Source organism: Epinephelus lanceolatus, chromosome 5 (assembly GCF_041903045.1).
Source record: "Epinephelus lanceolatus isolate andai-2023 chromosome 5, ASM4190304v1, whole genome shotgun sequence".
Taxonomy (NCBI): Eukaryota; Metazoa; Chordata; class Actinopteri; order Perciformes; family Serranidae; genus Epinephelus; species Epinephelus lanceolatus.
The window spans coordinates 22446892-22473072 of record NC_135738.1 but is presented as its reverse complement, the minus strand read 5'-3'; the positions used below and the strand labels follow the sequence as shown (position 1 = coordinate 22473072).

Below are 26181 nucleotides of genomic sequence, written 5' to 3'. Positions count from 1 at the left end.
GGTGTTTATTTCAGGAGGTATAAAAGCAGGATCTGTAGGTATGTGAACACAAAAGAGATAAAATGGAGCTTTATATTTTAGCTCTTACATCAGCTCTGTCTTGTGTATGTCTGCAATCCGACGCTCGAGCTTCTCCGAATGTTTCGGGAAGAACTGGAACTTGGAGCTGTAACCTTCAGGATGCTTCCCGGGGTCGTAGTTACCGATCTCAGCTGGAGCGTGGGGGGATCAGAAAAAGCAAAATGTTAAACCTATTCGCAAACATTCAGGGCAAATAAAAGTTAAAATGATGTCTACAGCTTTCAGCACAGTGCTGCTTTATTTTTGCCAGTGGAGACAGGGTGAACATGCCCAGGATGATTTGTGTTCCTTCATGCCACGCTGCACTCCCTTAGATGACCCTTGTGTTGATTTCTCTCTGCGAGGAGGAGCTGACCAGGCAGCCCATCTTTAATTCATCAGCCCCTCCTCCAGAGGACCTGCCTCTCCTCAAACACTGAGCTTCCTGGGATGCTAGCTGTGCCACCATACCTCATGTGTGTTTGTTTATGTATGTATGAGTGTGTGGTGAAAGGACGATAAGATGCCAGATAACCACTTCAAAGACTTTATAACTGAGTGTGGCGTCTTGTTTATTAATGAGTGTGCAAGTCACTGAACTAATTATCATACAAAGTACAGGATAACCTTTCATTTTGTACACGTTTTAGAGTCAGTATCAGTATTGAAAATCACACCCAATGCACAGATCTTATGTATTCATACGAAAACACTGCAGGCATATTCTTTGAGGAACATTACGCCGCACACTCTATCACCTAATTCAGCTTCTTTCCACACATAAATATCTATACGCCTAGCAGGCAGCATTTATCAGACTAGTGAACTACAGGGCATGTTAAAACAGAGGTCGTGAACATATGCAAAGCAGAGAGTGGTGCAAGTCATTTCCATCTGTCACCCTCCATTACCTTGTAGGATGTGGGCAGCCAGCATGGCCGCGTCCGAGGTTTTGCACAGGAGCCGTCCGTGGTAGAGGTCTCTCTTGATTTGCAGGAAGACAAGATACCTACAAAGAAAAGGACAAATCACGTCAGACGGCCTGACAGGCCTGCTTATGAGAATACTGATGATATACATAAATACCCCCAAACCACTCATCCAGTTACGTTTCTTGGTGGAAAGAAAAGAAAAGACAGAAGAGGAGCAGCAAAACAACAAACCTGATAAACCTCAAAGGCTGTTGAGTTCACATTCCCTATGGGTGGTTTGAATATTTCTTTTTGATTTAGCTGAAATGAGGGTTTTGTTTTGGGGAAAGGAGGGTAGGAAGGCCCAGAGGGAAAAGCTGCTACTGATGCTGTGCTTCTCTTAAAGCCTCCAGCCTAGTTTCAGACTCACCCAACCAGTCAGCTCCCTGAAGCATGAAATTTACTCTGAGACAATATCTGAAGTAAATATCACGATGGTGATGACTATTACTATTGTCATTATTGTTATTAGCACTATTAGAGGTGGGCTTATTATAACTGTTACTTCACAAACCCCCAAGCCATGAACAGGAAATAAGACATTGGTCTCTTTGTTTCTTACAATCAGCCAACAGACCTGTTCTCTCTATCTAGGCCATTTCCACAAAGGCTAATAACGCTTTCTGTGTAGAGACATGCATTTAAAAGCTGCTTACATTTCCCACGTTATTTACTCCGCAGCAGGTTCAACAGAGCCTTTTGAAGGTGTGACGAGTGCCAGTGTAATTTAATTGGTACATATTCAACAGCCATTTAGTGCTGATGTTTTGACTGTATTACAAAACATCTGTACAATACAAACATGCACTCACAGACTTGAGACAAATTATGTGCACCTTTTTTATTTGTGTTTCTCTCTTTTTTCCCTCTTTATTTGGAATTTTAAAAAATATATTTTTTAATTTGTTTCGACTAAAACGGGGATATTAGTTGTTGAGCTAACCCCAGTACATTATCATTAATGTTTTTAAATTGTTGATTAATGTGCATTGTCACCCAGTAAATGAAGAAAAATGTCCATATTAGTTAGTACTTCTTAGTTTTTCCCTTTTCTTTGTATGTGTTTTATGTTTTTTTGTTTGTTGTTGGGGGTTTTTTGTCATGTGGATCTTCTTCACAGGTGAACACCTGCTGTCACACATCTTCTGATGAGGGTTTAAAGGCAAAACATGTCGGCAGTTTTGTTGGTTTATTTTTTTTTGGAAAGAATTAATAAACAAATAAATTAACAGATTATTTTGCTTTTTCTAACAACTGTAGTGGCACATTTGTCCCAAATTAGTTTTGGGGAAACACACAAAAGCATGTTAAAAAATATTGAATAGGCCTTATTTACTGAGGACATTTTGACATGTGACAGTAGACAAAGCACAGGTGTATAATACAATTAAAGCTGGGGTAGGCAATTTAGTTTTGGCTTCATTAGGTTAAAATCCCATAATAACCTTTAAGCATACTGTAATTTAAGTGGTCTGAAAGAACACTAAACTTCTACACCTTCGCTTGGCTGTTTTCAGGCATTAGTATGCAGTGTGCATGCACGTCCCTTTAGTGAAAGCTTGATTAAATGGTGGAAAATCCTGGAGAGAAAGTTGCTATTCCAGCATTGGCACTGTAAAGCAACCCAAAAAGGAAGACAGACTTATCAAAAAAGAGTCTAAAAGAGAGTGTGACGTGTGATATGTGTCATTGTCTGCAAAGCAAACAGTTTAGCCTCTTGCTAACCAGATAAAGGGACACGGCTGCAGCTTCAGGTTCATGTCTGTGTAGCTAACATTAGCTAGACCCTCATCACATTGTATTCTCCGCCTCACTCCCCACCTCTTAAGACCACCTAAGCAAGAGGAGAGCAGGCAGCAGCTCTGGAGACGGGGGGTGGGGGGGGGTTTCTTCTTTTTCATATTTCTGCCTACTCCAGCATTTAATCAAAGGCTGAATTCCATGTAGCTGCTTCGGTTTCAGTTCTGTCACGAGATGCTTCAATGGAAAGGAGTCATTGTTAATATTATTAGTAACATCTGTGCTTTTCCTACTATAACAAGTCTGCTGTGAAAAGGCCGCTAACACCAAAAGGCAACACTATATTTAATTGAAAAGCAGACTTTTTTCAGCGTCTATAGAATTCTTCATAATGCATTAACATGCTGTCCAAAAGAAAATCCTTGCACAGTGTGGCGAGCGGGAGCACGCACTGAATGAGCCTTGTATGTGATTGATTATTTACCCTCTCCCTCCCTCTGTGGTCAGCCCTTTCCACTCTTATCATCATGTATCACTCTCCCTTCTCCTCACCCCCCCCCCCCCCACTCCACAGCCTTTCATTCGCCCTTCTTTTTCCTCTCCACTTTCCATCAGTACCCTTTGCCCCCTATCTCCTCTGTGCGCCTGTTCATTATGTACCCTCTACATGTGGTGTACATTTCATCTCATTACACCTCAGAGAGAGAGAGTGGCCTCCTCTCACTCTCGGCAGTGATGAATGTATCAGTAAACTACATGCACATGTATACCAGCTGGCTGCGCTCAGCATTATCTGGAGGGAGTGTAAACGCAGCGCTCTTCACACTTTTAATTTGTCACTTTAACCTTTCTGCAAATTAATCAGCAGCACATTTAGGAAGATTTACCATGAAATCAAGTGTGTGCATTTATATACAAAAACTAGAGTGAGGGCTTTTACATTTCTCCCTGCTTCACAACTCTGTGTTCTGTGTAATATTTATCATAAGTACTCAGGCAATTTAATTATGAAAGCCCCTAAATAATGTTTTAGAAAGAGACTTGTTTGCTCTGTTTAAAAACTTTATAGCACAATCTGTACCACAAGGAAATCTGGAAAAAAAAAGCACAGCTGCTTTGCACAGGTTTGTCAAACGATGGCAGTCTTTCTTCCATACTTTGAAAATGAAACAAAGGTGAGCTGTAGCCGCGCAAGAGCCCTTATCAACTCGTCTGAAGTGAAAGCAACAACAGGAGGTCGTACCGAGTGATTTCCTCCTTTAGAGAAGCAGGTTCAGGAGGGTAGAACTTGACTCTCAGACACATGGTGAATGGAGGCTGAGCTGGAGGAAACACACACAGAACATTCAAGAAACAGACAGGAATGCTTTCATTGTAAGAGATCAAACAATCAACAGGAGATCGAGGTCAACAGTTTAGAGACTCAGACATGAGCAGGATTAAAAAAGTACTTCAGTATCAAAAAGCATATTTGGGCAGCAAGTAGTTGTTTGTCTTGATCAGTCCCCTACTGTATCCCTTCCTTGTGTCTTTTTGTTCTTTACTTATTCATTTGTTATGATTATAGTTCTCTTGTTTCTGCTCTTTTCACCATCTTTTCTTAAAAAAAAAAACAACAAATAATTCAAATCTTTATCTTCTTTGTGCAGCACTGTTATTTATTTGTGAATATTTACTGTACTATCTTATCAATATTAATTATGTTGTGTATATTGATTTTATGCAGAATTGTGTTATTCAATTTTTAGGGCCAAGGACATTTATGGTCATGTATTTGTGACCGGATCCTGTTTTATTTTAAAATGTGTTCTCATTGTGTTTAGTGTTTCTTTTACGACTACTTTACTTCTTTTACTTTTACTAAGTTTTTTCACCTTTGTTGATTACCTCATGTGTTTCACCTGTGTCTTGTTCCACTCACCTGTGTGTAGTTAGCAATCAGCCCTAGTGTTTTCCCCACACAGTCGCCAGATTGTCATTGTCGCCTGAGAGTGTTCATGCTTTACAGCCTTTTCCTTGTGTTTGATTCCCTGCTTTTAGACTGTGCTTGGCTTTATGTTTGTTTTTTGTGTGATTTTCCTGAACAGATTTTTCTGCCTACACATGTATGACCCCTGACCTCCTGAATAAAGACTTGGATTTGATAACTGTTCTTGGTGTTTGGTGTTTTTCTCTGCAACTGAGTCCCAGGTTTGCACTACATCGTTACATATCCCTGCCGTAAATACATCCTAAAAATAATTAAACTACTGATTTTTCAGTATAGATTAATCAAAATGTTTACTCTGTAAAATGTAACAGATAATATTTGCCCATCACAAGGTACAGAAGTTTTTTCCCCCTAATTAACAGTTGGAAAAACCTATAAAAAAATTACTTCACAATGATGCGAAGAGCAAGGGAATTGGAAGTGTAACGGTATAAAATGTACTTATGCAAAAAAGCCCCGTGAATCTTTTATTAATAGACAGTATATTATATCACTTTTCATCGCAGCTGTTACAGTATTTGTAAGCAGCATTCAATGCTCTAGTTGGTCAAGATGGAGCTAATCTTAAAGGGAAATGTCGTTATTTTTCATCCTGGACTCTATTTTCACATCTTTGTGTCTAAGTGACTAATGGGAACAACAAATCTCAAAACTGGTCCAGTATTAAGTACGAGTGTGAATACTGGGGACAACAGCATACTGTCAATGTACTGATGCATTCAAATGGGGTTGTGTTTACTGTGTTCATGAGGAGAGTCCATATGAACACCTCCCTGTTGTGATTACGCCCTCATTACGTGGAAATTTTCTGAGAGCTTTGATTTCACAAGTTCGTGTTCAAGATTTGCCGATGTCGTAAACACAAGCTCGCAAGTTCCATTTGAACGCAGAATACATCCACTTTAAGTGCTTTTTTTTGCCACACATAGGACAATTCTATGGATCAAATGTACATTAAGTCGTTCAACAGTGCAGACCTCATGTTGAGACTGAGGGATTTAATGGCCCAATGTTCAAGATTATAAACATAAACTCAAAGTACTTACATTTCATTTGCTTTGCAATTGATTTTGAGAACTCCAGCCAATGCTGCATTAGAGAAAAAAAATGAATGCAAATAATCACAAAATGTCACAAAAAAAAAATCTCTGACTAATCAACACATCAAATCATTCAGATGACACTTTCAATAGCAGTTGACGTGATGTTCAGCTGTTACTACTGACAGTTTTCTGGGGAAACCTGTTTGTGTCACACACGGTGTTACAACAGCGCTGTCTGAGCATTATGTAAAATGCCAAAGCTGTGTCGAGTATCATAAATTTTCAGGGTTTTCTTTTGAAAATGTGATGGCGGAGGTCTCTTGAGACGCTGTAAGAGCAGAACGGCTTAATAGACAACAGGTTTTGACATAACGGTGAGCTCCTGCTGGTGGTGACAGTAGCACAGGCTCTTTGTGTCTACGGCCAGATTTAGATTCTTCATTCTCCCTCCATCTTTCTTCCAGGTTTCCTTCTCGCCAGCCCAACCCACCCACAGCAACAACCACCAAAATAGTCCTGAGTGACAGCATAGGAAATGCAGCATCAGCAGGCCTTGGCTCTTGTCTGCAGGACTACAACATGATCTGTGAACATGTGAATACTTCATGAATCAAGCAGTGCTACTACATGGCTCACAGCAGAGGAGCCTGATGGAACAACCGTCAATCTGAAAGGCGGCGTGAATAAGAGAAGCTGAAGAACACAACTTTTCACTCAGGTCCACAGTCTCATTCTTCTGGCTAAATCAAACCAGATCCATTTTTAAAAATACAGCCACATGTGATTTTTTAAAACGGACAGAAAGCAACACAGTTATTTGCACCTGGAGTCATTCTGAGTTCAAATTCAACCACTTCTACTTTTAAAGGGGACCTATGAAGCTCATTTTCAGGTTCAAACGCTCAGTTTTAGCACCTGTTCCCTTAAGCCCCCCTCCTGGAGAACCTCACTCTACCCTGACTGGTTGATGTTTCTGGGTCTTCCATATTCATGCTCTTCAAGTCCCCAGGAACAGCACTAGTCTCTGAAGACACTTTTTGGCAAAACCGTGGAACTACAATTTCCAGGTCCGTCTTGTGATGCCATGCGGCCCAAAAAGACTTTCCTTCCATAGGCTTACATCATAAGAATGACGTCTTTAAATCTGTGGATAATATTTTTTAGCATCACAACCCAGGCGGATTGGCTATCTGGGTTTGATCCATTTGGTCCGATGACATTTTGAAAGACTAGAAGAGCTGCACTATTAAATACTACTACTACTACTTAAATAATGTTATCTCCATTCAAGTTAGTGGAGCACTAGACTTAAGTTAGCCGCTGGTCCAGCAGAAGTCTCTAATATGCTTGCCCTATGGGTTCAATGATGTTGAGCAGAGTGGAAGATGCAGGTAATTTTACACAAGTCTAAATTTTTTGGCTTCATTTGCCACTGAGCAAATTTTATAGGAATTATTTTATACATCCATGGTGCTCTCAGCCACCGACTTGACGTCTCTGCAGCCAGGGGAATGACCGTACTGGATAGTAGTACTTTCTACTGTGAATTATTCCCAAGACAAAATCTTCACAATCTGTAATATTCTGGCAGGAATATGATCAGAAATCAAGGTGAAATAAACAACATCAGCAACCAAGATTACATGTTTCCCTGAAGTTAGCATGTAGCTACATGTAGCAGTGTAGGCTACATAACATAAACACATGCAGTAGCCTGCCTGGTGCAGACGACCACATAAAGAAATCAGCTTGTCTCGAAATTAGAAAAAAAAAAAAAGGTTGGAAAAAGTTTTAGAACCATCTGAAGCTTGAGGTTTTTGCTCACAGGGATTACTTTACAAACTACTTTACATTATTTGAAACTTAGGCCACGTTTAATATGAACATGCATTGTGATATTATATGCTGCATATGACCGAAAATAAGGCAAAGCACAATAGGTCCCCTTTAAAACATTGAAAACAGTGGATATAAAAAGACAAATTTCCATCTTGGAGTTTGGCATACCTAGTCTTACAACAGAAGCAGGAGCTATGCGATTTCTTATTACAAATAAGGTTCTATTTTTTAAGCTCATAGCAGACTTTTAAAGGACTAGCTCAACTTCTTGGGAAATACTTAGTTGAGCAGATTAATGCCACCCTCATGTCTGTGCGTCAAATAAGAAGCTGGAGCCAGGAAGCTTCTCTCTTAGCTCAGCATAAAGCATGAAGAAACGGCTAGTCTGACTCTGTTGAAAATTCAAAAACACGCCTACCCACATCTCCAAATCCCACTAATCAACATGCAGTATCTCCTTTCTTTAATGCAAACACATACAGAAATGTAAAAGCCACTATTTATGGTTTTAAAGGGGTCTCTTTTTCTATTTATTCCAGTCTTCATGCTAAGCTAGGCTAACCATCATTGGACTCAAGCCACATATTAAATGGGCATGACAGTGGACTCGATTCTTTTATCTACCTCTTGCAAAGAAAGCTTAAAAGGTTATTTCCCCAAATGTCAAACTATTACTTTAAACCAGCAACAATGGCACCAAATCACAGGACTGGTAAGTTTTTAAAACTTCACTTCAGTTAGATTTATTTTGGGGCATGGACGGTATTGTGTACTAGTAAAAAGGTATTCTTAGGTCTCTCTTAAAAAGCAGATTTTACTCTTATCAAAAATGCCTCATTAAAATATTGAAACATAAAACAAAGATAAAGAAGCATGTACAGAAGAGTCTCTGTCGTGCTCACACATACACACACTTACCCGCTGCTTGTCTGGATCCACATATCTGATGCCAAAATAGTCTTTCTCCAGCAAGTTGAGGTGGTGGCAGATGAGGTCAAACAGATACTGTCCCTTTGCATCCCGCTGTAACAGAACAGAAAAAAAACAAAAACTTCAGCAAGCATGCCAACAACAACAAATCACAAACATATTTGAACATGTGTCCAAGAAAAGATTCAACAAAGAAAAGGTACTGTCCTGAGTTCAAACATGAGAAATAATTCCTGCTAGCAGAATGTGCTTCAGATTTCTTTTTTTAAAACCCTGCCAGAGAGATCTCAGATTCATCCAATATTAATACACAGCCAGAGCCATCTGAAGTGTCTGGAATAAACCCCGTCCACAGCTAAAAGAGGAGCTCAAAGAGAGGATGGATTAAATATGCTGAAATCTCACTGGGGTTTTGCTAATACTCTGCATCCTGAACCTCATGAGGAAGCTTCCCTTGGAGAAACACTTGTGTATACTGCAGCACAGAGAGAAGGCTTGGTCCAGTGCTGTGTACAATATATATCTGATACCCCTCTTCCTGTTCACAACAATGTATCTGCATAACACTGCAGAACATCTTGGCTCAAACCAGAAAATCTGGATCAGACTGAAGATTTTCTTTCAGAGATCCAACAGAAGCACATAATACTGTTCGAAATGTCCCATGGCATCTGGGAGAGTCTTAGATGAATATGAGGGATACAATCATCATAAGTACAGTAATGAGAGATAATTACAACTGGGTGCATCACTGCGGTGAGCCAGGTAGAGTAATGAGTGACAGTGAGGTGCCACACAGTGCAAATCAGTGTCAATCACTCTGAAGGGCTAGAATCAAATCTGATGATCAATAAGACTGACAAGCAAATGTGAAAACTCACAAGCTGTATCATTATATTTAAAACATCAATATGCAAACCTGAAATCTCACAGGATCATAAACTGACATCTTCTAGGAGGTCACAGACCTCAAAATAGTTTTAATGAAATATGTAAACCTGCTGTCTGTGACATTTCAGCATCTTGACTCTTGACATCTGAGCACATTTCTGGTAAATGTGATGAGGTCAGAAGGTGGGTGTGATTAATCAGTGTCAGGAAGACAGCAAAAATTTAACCTGGAGCCACTCCAGTGCCGTTACTGTTCACTGTCTCCCTTCATGCCAGGGAGGCGTCATGCGCTCGTGCCACATCACAGACTTGTCTCAATGGGGGAGTTTTTTTTGGAGGAGTGCTTTAATGGGTCAGTCAGCACAAACACAAACAGCCATGAGGAGTCACACTGTTTATGTGCATTTGGAGGAAACTGTCAAAACGACTGTTTATCTAATGGGAACTGTTTTTTTTTTAAATTTTTTAATTTTTTTATTATGCTTACATCTTGTATAAGTAAAATGTGAAGACGTGGCTGTATGTCCATGCATCTGTTAAAGCTGCACTAATCCATGTTTTTATTTGTACAAGGGGTTACATGACTAAAACCCTTTTTACATTGCATGTTCAAGACAGGACTGTTGCATCGTTATTCCAAGTTGCCATTCTGTATAATAAAAAACAAACAAGGAACAAGTCGACAGCTGGCAGCGGAGGTAGCAACAGAGCCAAATAAACGTCTGTGTAAAAGGGACAGCCGGCAGGATGGGACCATGGACAGTACAGGTGTATTAGTCAGTGTGTTATGTAAGCGACCCACTGCTAGAAGATTTAAAAAGCAGCTAGAAGCAGTTAGCAGCTAACTCAAATAAGAGGAACAGCAACCGAAAGTGTCTGCAGACTGGGAAGCTCCTTTCCCTCCAAGCAGAGGATGAGATCCGCCGCCATGTAACAGTATAATATAATGATGTAATGATTGTTATTGCCATGTTGTGCCATTGTTATTTGTTAAGAAAGTGCAGCCCAACATGCATGCTATATGTCACACTATGAGCCAGTGATGTTGTGTTACATGTCACGCCCCTCACACCTCTTTTGCTTCTGCGATGCCAGCATTTTATGCCGCCATTTACTGGTTGTGTAAAAAAGCAAAGCCAGCATAATCTTTGCTGTGGCAGTATTTCTCTTTCAAATGGGCTTATATGAAATGTCACTAACAATTACGAACCCACCCAACTCTCTGAAGCATTTTAGTATTTTTAAGGTCATTGTTTTCAGTGTTTCCCTGACCCATAGCTCAGGTGATGTAATTGGTTCACTCACACTGCTCTCAACCAACCACACCGCACAGCTGTTTTCAACAATAAAACTGACCCCACTATAAGCTTACAGACTTATAGACATCTGGGGGCCAGAAACATGAATGCAAATGGTAATGTTACTCTGTCTGTGTAAAGAGGGTTAATATCTGATTTAACATAAGAAAGTGATATATCACTGTTACATTTATAGCTTGTTAGCCCACTCTAATATGGCCCAAAAAAAATTGAATGAATCCATGTTTAAGATGTGAATTATCATGCGTAGAGCTGAGTATCAGAGATCAATACCTCCTTAAGGGGGAACACCACCTAAATTATGAATTCCAATAAATTATTTCCATGGCCTATAGGAAAGTTCAATCAATATTTATGATTTCTGAAAGCCTGAATCCAGAAAAGTCCCAAACTTGTGATGTCCTAGGGTCTGAAGTCTTGATCTGCTCCACAGACAATGAATGGGAGACTAATTTTGTGGACTCACAGAATGTCTGTTTTCTTTTTTATACCCAAATGAGCTTTATCTATTGTAGTGTCCTCAGTCCTGAAACAGAAAATGTCCCCATATACTCAATAACATTTCCCCAGGTGCTCTCATTGTCATCCAGAACATCCTTCCCAGTTCATTGTGCGTGGAGTATCTCCAGACTTTATACCCGATGACATCACAAATTTGAGTTTCAGCACTATAGTTCTGGGATATGGGAGAGATTTGTTAATTTTTAGTAATACCTTTGGACTGTCTTAGACCATAGGAATTAAATGTATGAATTTTGAAAATGGGTGGAGTTCTCCTTTAATACCAACCAAAATATGTCTATGTAGTATCAAGCATTTAAAAGCTTTTGGTAGCTAGGTATCTAGAACAAACCCTTGATCAGCTGTTTGAGTTACATACAAATGGAAAACGGTTTTGTAGAAAAAGCGTTTATATTGTTTAAACATAAATCTTTCAAACAAGACCCAGTAATATTCATAACCATGATTAATTCCCATGTTGGCTGAGGTCTAATGGGCACTTAAGTCTCAGCTCTTCTAATGGCTCATGAGGAGGTCAGCTGAGGTCAAGGTTGGATAACTACAGTCGGCCGTCTCACTCCTCCTTCCTCTCTCTCTCTCTCTGCTCGTTACCTTGTAAAGACAACTAGAAGTGTCAGTGGCAGCACTCTCCTCCGTGTCATTACTCAGGCTGCAGATAAAAGGCACTTCATTAGGACAAAGGCCTGTCGATGCTGAGCTTGTCGCTTAACCGCCATGACTCTCTGTGACCAAATGCCGATAGGAGCTCCGCTACTGGAGGTAACTGACCTTTCTGTAGCGAGACAGAGGGGCTTCATGGGTGCTCGCCACTGTCACTTTGAGATTATTCCCTCTTTGTAACATTACTAACCAATCTGACATGCCTGCTAACTTCAATAAAGCCTTGATAAAACAAAGAAGGATCCTCGTAGCAGGCGCGGACACGTTTACAAAGATGCATTGACCGAGCACAGACAAATGTATACACAAATAAAATTTAAAAAAAACAAAACAGAAAAAACACAGATGCGCATGATGAATTTTGCAAACTATTATCATTTGACTCTATTAATCCGTATGTTTAAATGCTCTTTAGGAAGTTGGTTTTCACAAGCTTGATACAGTGAGCTGGTTACTTAAAAAAAACATCCATGGTCAAGGTAGGGGATTAGATAAAGATGATTTCCCAGCTACATTTATCCTTGAGAAATAGCATTTCTTGTTCAAGCATACACTTTATATCTGCCAGTCCTGCATTATCTAAATCTAAAAATATTCTTTTCCCTGTTGAAGGGCTTTTTTTGGGGGAGTTTTTTCCTCATCCATTGTGAGGGTCCAAGGACAGATGGCTGTCGTATGCTGTAAAACCCTCTGAGGCAAACTGTGATTTGTAATATTGGGCTTAATAAATAAAACTGAATTAAATCAAATTGAATTCTGGTTGCAAGCACTTAAAATAGAAAAAAAAGATACAATTAAAGCTAAAAATATTCAGGGTAAAGCATGCCTCCTCCTCTGGGTTTATTACTGGGCTGAGAATCCTGCTAGAGGGAGCAACAAAGCCAACCACAAATTAAAAAACGGTTCTGTATGGAGAGGACACACTGAGTCAGAAAAGACATCTGCTCTTTTGTTGCAAGGAGAGGGCAAGTTTGTTAGTATTCAACAGCACTCCAACCAGCACCCTCCCGCTCCCCCCCCCTTTCTTGCTCCCCAGTGCCCCCTACATCCATCTCTGCCCCACACCGACCACAGCTGCATTATTCCCCCGCTGGTCCCTCTAATTACAAGACTGAGGTCATTGTAGGAGAGAAAGGATGTCCTGAAATTTCTAATTAACACTAATAGACCTTTTCCTCACCTCAACTGGCATCTCAATAAAGCCCTACAGGAGCCTCGGCAGATTTATGTAAGGGTTTATTGGTTTGACCTGTGGTGGGAAGAGTTTTGAAACAGCCAGGTGACCAGGTGGGACCCTGTCAACATCATTCAATCCTACTGTGTTGTATTTTTGCAATAAATATGATTCCGTCACCTCCCTATGAAAATAAAAATAATAATTAAAGTAGGGATGCAGCCATTTATCTGCCATACATAGGTGTTGGCCAATATCCACCTTGCTGACTTCCATCAGCCTCTCAACAAATAACATTCACCGATGCAAACGGCCCAATATTTCATTGTGCAGGATAAAAAGCAGGGCTCAATGACCAGCATCATCCTGTCGTCCCAGGTACAACAGAAAACACAGACCCCTTCGGGACGAAATGAAGGCAGTAAATGCACCCTTTTTTTACCTGATAAATTTGTGTTGAAATCGGCAGGAGGAGAGCTATTACACGTTAGCCGTTAGCAGTCAGTGGCTGGAACTAACTGCTTATGAAGGCTGCACTGAGTCACTTTATGATGGGTTCAAGCTCTATTCAGTAAAAATGAGTATTGGGTGAAGGGCTAATAAATAACAAGAAAAAAACAGTATTGGTGCAAAAATAAACTGTGAGAAATGAAAAGGATAAATTGTGGGGATACATTTGTTGACCAGTAAATCACCTCCAAATGTCCCCGTTATACACACTAAAATAATAAATCTTTAACATCATGATTCTCAAGAAAAATCATTCAAGAGATGTTGTTGCCTGACGTTGAGGCAACAAAAGCAAAAAGGTCATCTCTCTCAGGAAGGAACAAAATAATCTAAAAAATCTTGTGATGTGCCTCTAACTGAAAACAACCCAGTGGTTCTCTAACATCCTAAAGAGCCCCCAGTGTACAATGGGCACTTTCCTTTCAGATTAATCATTAAAATGGTCTCCATGTCAACGCAGGAGCACAGACCATTAATAAAAGATTGTATCACTTTATAGAGGAGTGGAAACATAATGCCATAGACAGCGTGGGACTGTGTGTATGTGTATGTGTGTGTGGGTGTGCGTCTGTGTGTCTGTGTGTGAGCAGGCTCAAAGTACCAAAAACCCTGAGGTGATTTCTTTGGTTTCATAAGCAGATTACTTTCCTTTGTCCCAGGAGTCAGAGTGGTTGCACTGGTTAATGTGTCGATTCACTGTCCTGACCGAGCTGCGCGGAGTTCAAGTCATGACCCCTGCCACTTCAGCTGGGACTGGGAGCACACAAAGGCCAACCCACAACCACTTACAGTTAATAAGAAGCTCTCTTTGTTTTAAAATCAAGTCCATTTCTATCAAGTCATAAACTGAAACGTGTGTTATTATCCAACCAAAGCACACGAACAGATAGCAGTTACAATCCGACATCATATCAGTTTATGCATTTACATCTATTTTGGTTGTGAATCATGTGCATTATTACGTCAGTAGATAGTGTTTAATTAATATGTCATTCTAAACCAACAGATTAACGCAGGTTGTTGCTGGTCAAGTCCATACTATAATACAATAATCCTGCACACTGTGTTTGATTCATTTTGATGTTTTAATCATTGCAAAATTCACAGTACGAGAAAAATACAGTCGTCCACAGTGAGGATGATTTTGTGATCTTTTCACTTCTTTACAGTAGAAAAGTCAGGAAATATTGGGTCCATCAAATCTCGAGAAGTTTTACCTGCTGATAATGGAGCTGCAAAATAATCCCTATCATTTCCAGTCAACTATTTCAGGATGTCGGTGGTCTAGTTTGATACCCTACGAGCAATACTGGAGTCACACATTAAAGAGAAGACCACCAATTTGTTGCAATCCAGCTGAAATGGGACCTGTTCCGAACACTTTAATGATGGACAAATGATTCAGAGCAGGTGTGTGAACATGACTGACACAACGTGAGATCGTATTTGCTTTTAAACGCACCACAATTTCAGACCAAAAGTACAAATTTGCTGTGCAAATGACTTTAGAGCAAAAATGTCCTCAAAGTGATTTTTAGAAACCCAATCTTTGAAAGAAAATAATTGGTGCCACTTCATAGCAGTAGTTTGAAGCAGATGAGGACCGGGGAAGATTCATTTTGTACAAATTCTGCTGAGTTCTGAATAAAACAATGGAGAAAGTGCAACTGGGATGTGACAGTAATGACACAAAGCAGGTGCTTCCAGTGCACAAATTCAAGGCAAACAGCTTTGTAAAAGCACCATAATTCAACAGCCATTAATAGTGGCTAAATGATAAATGCAGCAACCTGCACATATCAACACAGGGGCTGTAAAATATATATAATTTTTATCATCACTGCAATGTCAACTTGTGCAATCAGAACACCGTCAAAGACTGCGACATCCCACCCACAGATTTTTTTTAAATGAGTTTAAAGTACAAGTAGAAAACTGCAATTTAAAATCTAACTTTTTTTTTATTGGTGCCTTTTATGTTCAATTCAATTTTCAAAACTGAATGTGGGAAATATTTTTCTTTATTTTTTTTAATTCAACAAGCAACTTATATTTTAGCAGTATACTGAAAGCTACAAGGCAGACCTGACTAAACTTTGATATCTAATATCTGAGTATTTTTCAATGTTATTGCACATCCCATAGTTTCAACACACACCAGCAGTGTATCTAACAATCAGAGCCAAAAAATCTGTGTTTTAAAATACAGCTGTAACATCACACAATTGTAAGAAGAGTGCACCGACCTGCATTTACACGGTTAATTATCAAATACACTTCTTAAGATAAGATAATGCCAGTGGCTAATGGGGTGAAAAAAAGAAATAAACTTCTGTGTAGCCTGTTTTAAAGTTCTGTATCATTAATCTAAAACTCCAAAAAGTCTCCCATTAGGTCACACTCAGCAAGCAATTATCACACTCATTAGCTGAGGAGGACAATATATGATTTCTGAGAGGCAGTAACTTCATAAACATCAGCCTCAAAGCAACCCACCGGTCAGCAGGAGTGCAAGAAATTACAAGCTTTATCTGATATCATGTAATACAATTTACTGCGCCCAGATAGATATCTAAAAGAAACTGAATCCTTCATAAAATGCAGTTAATCAAAATAGCTCATCTACTTAGGTGTGGAACCAATCGATCAGCATATGGTCAGACATCTGCGTCACTGTAGTAGTTCAATGGTAGCTTTTAAACAGGGCTATTAACTTATATGTAACCGTAGGCAATTGAAGGGGATGCTGCACATGTAATAGAAAGTGACAGAATATCTCAAGAGTGATTAAGATGCTTCACTCAGACTATTCTAAATCATCAATCATGGAATAGGTATGCCAAGGGGACAGGGAAGACATTGACAAAAACACCATGCTGTCAGGGTGATGCCTTGAGGAGCAACACAGTGTCATGTGTCATGAAGAGTGGAGCAGGTGGACCCAAACACAGGCTACTGCAGGCAACAGGGACTTAGAGAAATAACTTTTTAGTGAAGGTTCGTGCAGGCGAGGCAAAGCTGATCATCACGGAAACAAAACCAAGGATCCTGAAAGGACTGAAATGAACTCCAGGACTTAAACATAAACTAATCTAATGAGAAGATGCAGGTGGAGAGAAGGAGGAGAAGCTCAGGTGCGGGGGATGAGGTGATTTGGCAGAAGAACAGGCAGGGAGCTGATTGGCTGGAATAAAACTCCGGGAGCAGGAGAGGACTAACGAGGCTGATTCAGAGCAGGTGTGTGTAGATGGGTGATGGAGGGAAAGGCAGCACAGGAACACAGGAGAAAAAACAGGGACACTAGAAAACACAAGCCTCTTATATTAAACTGACAACTGTCTAAGAGTATACATGAATATAAACTAAGGTACCCAACACTTTAAACTGCAACCTGTTATTTCATACCTTTTTAAATGATGTGGACTACTCTACTGGACTCTCTGATCTCTCATTTAGACACTATTGATATTCATTTATAGCTCACTTTTAGTTCACAGCTATGACTTTTTTTTCCCTCCTGTATGCTATTTTTTACCCATTGTGAATTTTTCTTACACCTGATGATGGTGGGAATCAAAAACAGACACTGAAAAGATACTAAGCTCCACAGACTCTTTTGCACAACATCTGTGCATGAGCTGTGTCTGTGAACATAATGACTGCACTGTGAGAATGCGTCAAACTTGCTGAAAATAAAAAGAAGTTAAGTCTGACATCCTCTTACATGTAACGACAATGAGAGTTTTCAGTCACAGACTATAAGATTTTGCAGGGTCACTATTTACTAGACTACAATAAAATTCCTTCTGAGATTATTTCCCATCCTGCTAATGGTGGAAAAATTACACCGAATGTCCTTTAAGTATTACATATTGACTATTATAATATGTGCCTGCAAAAACACATAACTCTGGAATAAAGTGTCATATGTCAACAGTATTCTCATCAATTTGGCATCAATATAATCTATAAAGATAAACTATGTTTGACTACAAGCTTTACATTTTGGATTTTGTCGCATCCACTTGCTACCAGCCTCTACTGGTTAGCTGCACTTATAGTATTAAGAAGGAAGGGACTGTGGGAATGAGAGACGAGATGTTTCAAAACTGAAGATTTCTCACTAAAAAAAAACCCGGTTGGATCAGATACACTTCAAATTAAACACTGACCCCTGTTCACTCTACAGTTCCACCATTTTTTCCTTTGCTCCCACAGTCCAAGAGAGTCGAGACTTGAAAAAAAAACTTACGATAATATTAAACATGTTTGATTTCGTCCAAAAATGAAGTTGAGAAAAAGGCTGACTTAAGATAACTCGGACTTTTATGACCACCTTACTACAAATGATTGAGTTCACAGGAGCACTCAATAGCTGAGGTCAAACTCTCATGATTTTACTCCAATATTTGAAATTTGTCTGCGACAGTAAAGTAATTTGGTGTAAGGCCAGTATCAGTTTACAACTCAGTCAAGTCATCACAAAAAGTCTGAGGGCACCGGGACACAGAGTCAGACTGCGACAAAGTGCAAAGACAAGCATTTAAAATTTTAAAGATTGCTAACCCTAAAAGTCATAAGCAAGTATACACAGACTACACATAGATATATATAGAAGTAGTTAATTTAAATAAGAAAGGGACTGTTTTAATGGCATACAGAGCTATAACGTAATGCAGTTGTAATGAGTCTTAGTACAAGACGATGCTGTGAACCACAGAAACCGTTTGTAGCTCAGTCTTGCCAGGCAAAAAGTGGGCCATCAAAACAAGATGGGAATGTGCAAGGATTTGCCCCAGAAATGTGAGGAATCAAGAGAATAAGTGCAGCAAAAGAGAGCTGTGGATAGAGCGATATGGATAATTGCTTTTAAAGCTTCTCAATGGTAGATAGTTTGAATGGGTGAAATGTGAGTTGGCATTTATGATTAAAAGAGGAATTCATGAGGGAGGAATGTTCCGTTCAGCTAAATGCCATGACCACTCCAAAATTTTCATAATTGATATGTTTAACTGTAACCCCACTTGACACTGTTAACAGGGCTTTCAATAAATCAATGGCAGTTTGACCCTTGTCATTGTACTTTGATGCAGATAATGGCAGAGAAGAATCGATTTCAGTGATCTGCAAAACAAGGCCAGATGTGAGCTTTCATTCAACTTCTACATGCACTTGAAGTCAGAAACATTTTGAGAGTTAGATTGTTACGTATGTGTTAAAAAGACCTGGAATAACTATGATTTTATGCGGATTTGGTGGTTGGCTGCTTTGTCTGCTAATGCTTCAGGATATAGTGATGTTAAATAATTATAGAAGGAAAAAAGAAAATAGTCCAATTAAAGGTGATAATTAACTGTGTGCAAAACACAAGCTGTTACAGGATGTGTTACATCAGTCAAGGCAGCATTATGTCCCTTAGCTGCCTTTACCGCACATTTAAAACCATTGTTGAGGCTAGCACATCTGACAGCTCTGTGTCTGCTGGTACAAATCGTGATTATGACAGGATTTAAGTAATTACTTGTGTTACGTTAGCAAATTTAAATACATTTTTGGGGGTTTAAAACTGTTTGCAACTCAAGAAACACACTTTCTGATAATATGCATTCTCCATTTGAATTGCATAATCTTTCTAAGACAAGCATCATGCAAAGCTTTTTGAAGCTAACCAGTTACAAATGTTTACAATGATAATGCTAGGCATGGGATGAGCTGCACCTTAATGCACAGTCCTGTGTTAGTCTTCTTTTCTGGTGCAAAAGTCACAAGAATGTCACAATGCAGCAAAGGAAGACTTGCACACAGAACAAAAAAAGATTCAGACTGAAGTCTGGATTTCAAAAATCTCAATTTCACATGTTGCAGGGCTACACAGACAGTAAAACAGTTGGAGTTTCCTCAGTGTAGGAACAGGAAAGTCCAACATCAACTGAAACGTTTCCACTTTTTGCACACTATGCACATTTGCACATTATTACAATGATAATGCTAACATGCTGGTACTTGAAAACAGGTAGAATTTTTACCATGTTCACCACCTTTTTTTTGTGGGCAAGGTAAAAGTTGGTGAATAACACAAAGTACAGTCTGGTGGGAATGTGATTAGCTTTGCAGGTATTTTGTTCTTTCGACCAAAGTGGTGGATCAATGGACAGACTTAAAAGGCATAAAGAGAACTTCTGCCGTTTGCTTACTTTTTTCAGTGTTCTCCCATTTGTTCGACCGTGGGAACACAGCCTCCATATTTCATTCCTTTAACCACCTTCTTGAAAAGGTCGGCGTTTTGACGTTTACACAGATTTAAAAAAACGTTGATAACTGAGTCTTTAATAATGTTTAAAACTAGGTGTGTTTCTCTTTCCGATCAGAAGTGGGGGTTTTTCTTTTGGGCATGCGTCTTTACCCCAGCCTTGCAAACTGTTGGCTAGTCAGTTTGTGTACAACATATCCATGACAGCACACACAGCTGACTGTAAACAGGCAAGAGGCCATGTGCCGCAAACTGCGGTAAAAACCCCAGCTGAGATGCATAGTCCAAATCTACTATATTTCTAAAAAAAATGCTATTAAAACCTGAATAACATCAGCTTTTCCCACATATCTCAATCTGAAAATGCTTAATTCAGAATAATAGTGGAATATTAGTGTGCATGTAAATGTAGTCAGTGTTGAGAGTCTAAAGTCAAAAGCTTTCATAACAGCATTCCCTCTAATTCATAAATAGCCACTGCAAAATGCTCTGTATACAGTACATGACTACTGAAATACAAACAGGATGTACCCTCCGCACTGAAAACTGGCTCAAAATGTGGGTTTTGATGGAGAGTTGTTTGTGATGTGTGCCTAAATGATAATGCTCCTTCCTGCAGGAGCGAGGAAATAAACACATTTCTCAATGAGGATTTCTGAGTCATTAGTCCTTCAGCCCACCAGTGATGGATTTTACTGCCAGCCAGGCTCTAACAGCTTTTCTGTCACATCTCTCAGCTGCACATACAGCTGAGCATTGTCGGTACAACTATATCACAGTATACCCACATTTTAAATAATCAAAGCAGCAATAACATGAAATCACCCAGGCATTAGATTGGTCTTTTACTGGCCAGCTAAATGTTTGCTGAAATGTTTTCTTTCTACCATCCACACCCCTGGTTACTAACATATCTATTATAGTGAGCTTGGAGTTGTTCCCCCCTCTGAACAACAGTTCGGTTTTCTTCCTAAAAAGTGTGTCAAATACCCCCCAAAACAGAATAAGCAGCACAATTGGTGTCATGCTTGGGATTAGCATATAAACAATGCCTCATTTTTTTGGCATTTGCACAGCTCTGGTAGTGATGCGGCAGTTCAGTCTCCCCCATTGTAGTGAAAAGGCTGTCGGGCAATGACTCAGTCTTGCTAATTCAGACTGTATCAGCCCCTCAAACCTGACATTCATTCTCATGCACTGTTAACCTGTTCATGAAACGAGAGCTGGGCAGTCTTACAGCAGGCAGTATTATGATAACTACATCTTTGCCCACAGACATGACGAGTTGTACCAGACGTGCACATTTGAGTTGCCGTCAAAGACTCGTTCACACACTGACTGATTTCTGTTGTTTATCAGTGTAATAGCCATAAACACTCACTATTGGATTTCTTGGCAGGGGCAGCTGTTAATGCCTCTGAGCCTTTAGTGTTTTTTCATCCATTTCATAAATGACATTTAGGAACATAAGACCTTGACAGAAACTATTCCCAAGCAGGTTCACTGGGGCTTCATTCACCAATATATTCCTGTTTTCTTAAATTTGTTCTTAAGAAAGATCCAAAGAAAGGTCTGAATTAGTTTCATGACATGCTCTTAAACCACAGAATTGTTCACACATCTTTTCTTGTAATTATGAATCCTATTGTCCTTGTAAGTTAAAAGCATTTGCCGGTTGATCCTAATTTGCATAGGTAAACACCCAATCCCCATAAAGGGTATGGGACTGCAGGGCCATGGGCACACACAGGAGAAGAACAAGAACAAGAAGAAGTACACGAACAAGAACAAAAAGTACAAGAACAAGACGTAGAACAAGAATAATAAGAAGAACAGGGAGTAGAAGAACAAGAACAAGAAGTAGAACAAGAACAAGAAGAAGAACAAGAAGAACAAGAACGAGAAAAAAGGGAAGAACAACAAGAAGTAGAACAAGAACAAGAAGTAAAAGCCCAAGAACAAGATGTAGAACAAGAAGCATAAAAACAGGAACAGGAAGTAGAAGAAAAAGAAGTAGAACAAGAACAAGAAGAACAAGAACAAGAAGTAGAACAAGAGGAGCAAGAACAAGAAAAAAAGGGAAGAACAAGAAGAACAAGAATAAGAAGTAGAACAAGAGGAGCAAGAACAAGAAAAAAGGGAAGAACAAGAAGAACAAAAAGTGAAAGACCAAGAACAAGAAGGAGAACAAAAAGAACAAGAACAAGAGGAGAAAAGTTTACAGAATGCCCCAACAAAAGTCAAAAGAGGTTAGAGCACCCTACTCCAAACATTTACAAAAAAAAAACTTCAATAGTTTTAAAGTGGAGGTACTTCCGCAAGAAGTGAACATCAAATGAGCTGTCATATTTAGTAGGGTCAGTAGAGGATAGAAAACAACACAAAAGGTGCATGGGATGCTAAAATTAGGAATTTATCAACCACCTGACTCGCAAACTGCAAACTTTGTGTCTTATAGCAGTGAAAATGTCAGGACTGAGGACAGACATGAGTGCAGCGGCGCTCTCCAAGGTGTACATGTATGTTTGACAGAGAAAGGGGAAGAGAAAGTTGAAGATCAACTATTTCATGCAATGTTTCTGTAAGTTGTAACAACTTATTCGGAACGCTGCTTTGTCACTTTTTGACCTGTGTGCCTGTGATATATTCTAGCGTGATTGATCACTAATTATTAGATGGTTCCCATTAACATAACTGATGTAAACTGAAGTGCTAGTATAGTATGTATTCTAAAAGACCATAATGCTTATTGTAAAATAATCAAAATAGTTATCAAAAGTTTTATACGAGGGGTGACTGAAAGGTTTTGATCCTCAAGGAAACAAAACAAGATACAGATTTTTCAGTGCTTTTTCCTTTTTTTTTCTCCCTCAAGGGCAACACACTTGCTCCAGTGGTGCCGAAGCGCCTTTATCCCAGTGGAAAAGAACTCATCAGGCTGGGACCCTACACCCACTCTCCTTGCTATGCTTGAATTCTTGGGGCATTGTCATGTAAAGTATTGAGCTTAGTGGATTTCAGATGGCGACATTCCTTTGAGATGAAGATATCTGATCACAGAGCAATACTCCAGTTTCTCCATTTTCAACAAATCACTGACCACTATTCACTTCGAGAATGTGCAAAAATAAAACAACAAGAGTTTGAAACATGACCATGGTTAATGATAATACAGAAAGATAGTAACCCATTTCCTGGGTTAGGCTCATAACTTTTCAGTCACCCCTCGTACAACTACAGAATTGAAGAGAAAGCAGTAAGTAAATACTGGACACAAACATGTCAGCACAAACTGTTGGAAGTGTGCACTTTGGTTTGTTTGGCATTCTTGCCTTTTTTAGATAGGAAAGTCTAGCGTGAAATGGGGACAGAGAGAGAGAGAGAGAGAGAGAGAGAGAGAGAGAGAGAGAGAGAGAGAGAGAGAGAGAGAGAGAGAGAGAGGTGATGACATGCAGCAAAGGGCCAGAGTTGGAATTGAAAGTGCGGCCACTGTGGCAAGGACATAGTCTTTGTACATGGGGCTCCACGCTCTTGAGTGTGCATAGATTCAGTTCTTATCTAGGATCAAATCCTAAATAAGAAAATACTGATGAATGGCAGAACCTTTGTGAAAAGAAATTTCTTCTTAGGATTGGTTGGTGATGAGGCCCATTGTTACTTCTAAAAGCTGCACTACGTGGTCTAACACTAATTGGTCTGAGGCTGTAACTCCAGTGTGTCTCAGCCCTGGGCTTCTTTTTAAACAATGAGGCAACCACTTCCAGCATCATCCTCTTATCCGAAGCTAACCCCCTGTCAGGGAGAGGCAGCTGGAGCTTACCCTGCAGTCTTCACCACTGGCTCTTTCTCTCCAACCTGCCGTCTCTAAAATATGCGTAGACACCCATTGGGCCTAATTGTTCCACTACCATGACACCTTCTGCTTGGCACGATTATCAGTGATACTGTGTTGATAATGTGAAACCCCTCTCTGTGAGGGCACACGCTTGCTGGTTTCGTCTCACGATCCCCTCCTGACTGTACACTGATGAATTCTGATTGCCTTCCTGTGCCGGAGCATTTCATCCGCACATTTACTGACTGAACTTTGAATTTTCCTTTGCTCACAAAACTGCCCTTTTGCCGCTACTTAAAGAATCTGTTGACACAAACAAAACAGCTGGTTTAAGCACTGTGCGTCTCCTTCAATAAACTGCAGCCGTCACATCTTTAATGAAAAGCAAGACTACACGGGATAGAGGGCAGAGACAAAAAGGCTTTCTGGGAAGACAAGAATTCACTCAGACACAGTTATCTTTTAACTGTCACACTGTAATTTCCCTTCTGAATTCGTGGTCTTTTTCTATCATTATTGAAGAGAGGGATATTTCCCAGCCGCAGCCTCTCCTATTTTTGTCAAATGGGCTGATTGAATGTGAAGTCACAGGAGAAAACCTCTTTTGGGAATGGCCCTTTTGCCATCTTTTCAATAGAATCACAGCTAAATGTTAAAAGATACTGCATCTTGAATATTAGTCCAGAAGTTTTCCCAAAATACAGAACAATAGCTTTGAGTTTTGTTTGGATACCTTTAAAGAATAGTTTTCCCCTTCAGAATCAGTTGGGTTGCAGTGAAGAACAAGCCTCAGGGCTCCATCTGTGGTATTTTTTGTTCCTGAGTTTTCCTCCTCTGTCACATTAAGTTAGTCTAATGTGAGGCTACCTTGTCCAAAACGGTCAACTCGTCTGAGAGCCTCGAACCAGTGTTGAACAGAGAGGTGATGACAGGCACATCACCTAGTCTGGGGTGTTTAATAAATAGCTTCACAAGAGCAAAGTGGCGTAAAAGACGTATTTCACTGCTGGAAAGATGGTCTTTTCATAAAACTAGGCTGTCTATGCAGTAGAAAAACACAAATACTCTTAAAATTAGAGCTACATGACAATTTAAAACAGAGGAAAAGGGCTGTGGCAATTGTTTTTGCTCAAGTGGTAGAAAAACTACAATTAACAGAATGCACTGCCTTGCACCGGACCAACAAGCGCTTCCTCTGGTCAATACATTCCCACTCTGACCTCGTCACAAATTGACGTTTGGTCATGGACTTTTCATGTCCAGATACATTGTGCAAGGTACCCTGGGTGTGTTCTGGGACGCCGTATCAAGTTCTGCCTGTTACATGCATTGTCTTCTTTCAAAATACACTTCCGTTTTCACAGGAAATTCACCATTTTCAAACTGTCTATCTCAAAATAAATGCACTATGTCAGTACAGCACCGCAAATTGTTGTTGTTTTTTTTCCCCACCAACAACTAATGCACATGGTTAGGTTTAACAAAAAAAGAACAGGGTTTGGCTTTATAATCTTATGGGACGCTAACGCCACTCTCCCAGGTGAAAGTCAATGTTTGTTGGACCTATCCACTGGCCCTCCCACCTGCCCTACTCAGAGTTTTGCTGCCTTAACTTTCGTTCTTGTCCCACAGCATTTCCCCCTGACATTGCAGAGCGCCATTAAAATATAACAGTGACCGGCCAACGTTAAAGGACGGCTTTTTTCGTCAGAGATTGATGCCACAAGTCACTGCCCATGCGCCAGATTTCGACAACTAATGTAACTGTAATACAAGCTTGGCCATTTTTCCCCAGAAAGCAATATTGTGGCTGGCTGGTAACAAACGATCTTGCACTGCAGCTAAATAGTACACTAAAATATGTTTGTGAAAACATTTTAAGCAGGAAATATATCATGCAGTAACAGAATCTTATTTCATATTTGATCAGCACTGCTTAGTTTTACCATTTAGTCTCAGTATTTTCAGCATCCGCTTTTACAACACACAGTGAACAGTATGGCAGCCACTTCCTGCTCACAGATTCTCAATTTACAGCCAAACAGAGCACTAAAATATGTTTCTAAAAAAAATATGAGGCAAGAAATAGGCAATGCAGTAACAGAATCTTGGTTTATATTTGATCAGTGCAAGAAAGAGAGATTAAGAGAGACCCTTTCTATTCTCTTTGTGTCCGTGGCGGCGGGCATTAGTAAGAAAGTGCATTAGTACAATCTGCAGTTCAAACACAGCGCAAGAGCCAGCGAAACTGAGCTAAGAGATGAGCAGGGAGATGTGGGCACTGGTAATATGGGGGTAAGTTTACCACAGTTCATTTACACATAAAATGCACACTGTTATGATGCAATGCTGGTTGAAAATCAGCAGATTATCCCCTCATGATGGGACCTGTCTGTGTCTTGTTTCATTGCAGGTATGGGTATGTAAATAACGGTGAAACTATGAGG

General features: G+C 39.8%; 1 protein-coding gene across 3 annotated transcripts in view; it reads right to left on the bottom strand.

Annotated features, from left to right (window-relative positions):
- The window catches only part of frmd5a (FERM domain containing 5a), a 90692-nt gene that overhangs the window by 19200 nt on the left and 45311 nt on the right, over window positions 1–26181 (bottom strand). For all 3 annotated transcript variants that reach the window (XM_033633948.2, XM_078168347.1, XM_033633944.2), the window contains exons 2-6: window positions 8562–8666; window positions 5808–5850; window positions 4015–4093; window positions 972–1069; window positions 89–212 (exon numbers count right to left, since the gene is read on the bottom strand). In XM_033633948.2, the coding sequence (XP_033489839.2) occupies window positions 89–212; window positions 972–1069; window positions 4015–4093; window positions 5808–5850; window positions 8562–8666 (449 nt within the window). The remainder of the gene's footprint in view (window positions 1–88; window positions 213–971; window positions 1070–4014; window positions 4094–5807; window positions 5851–8561; window positions 8667–26181) is intronic.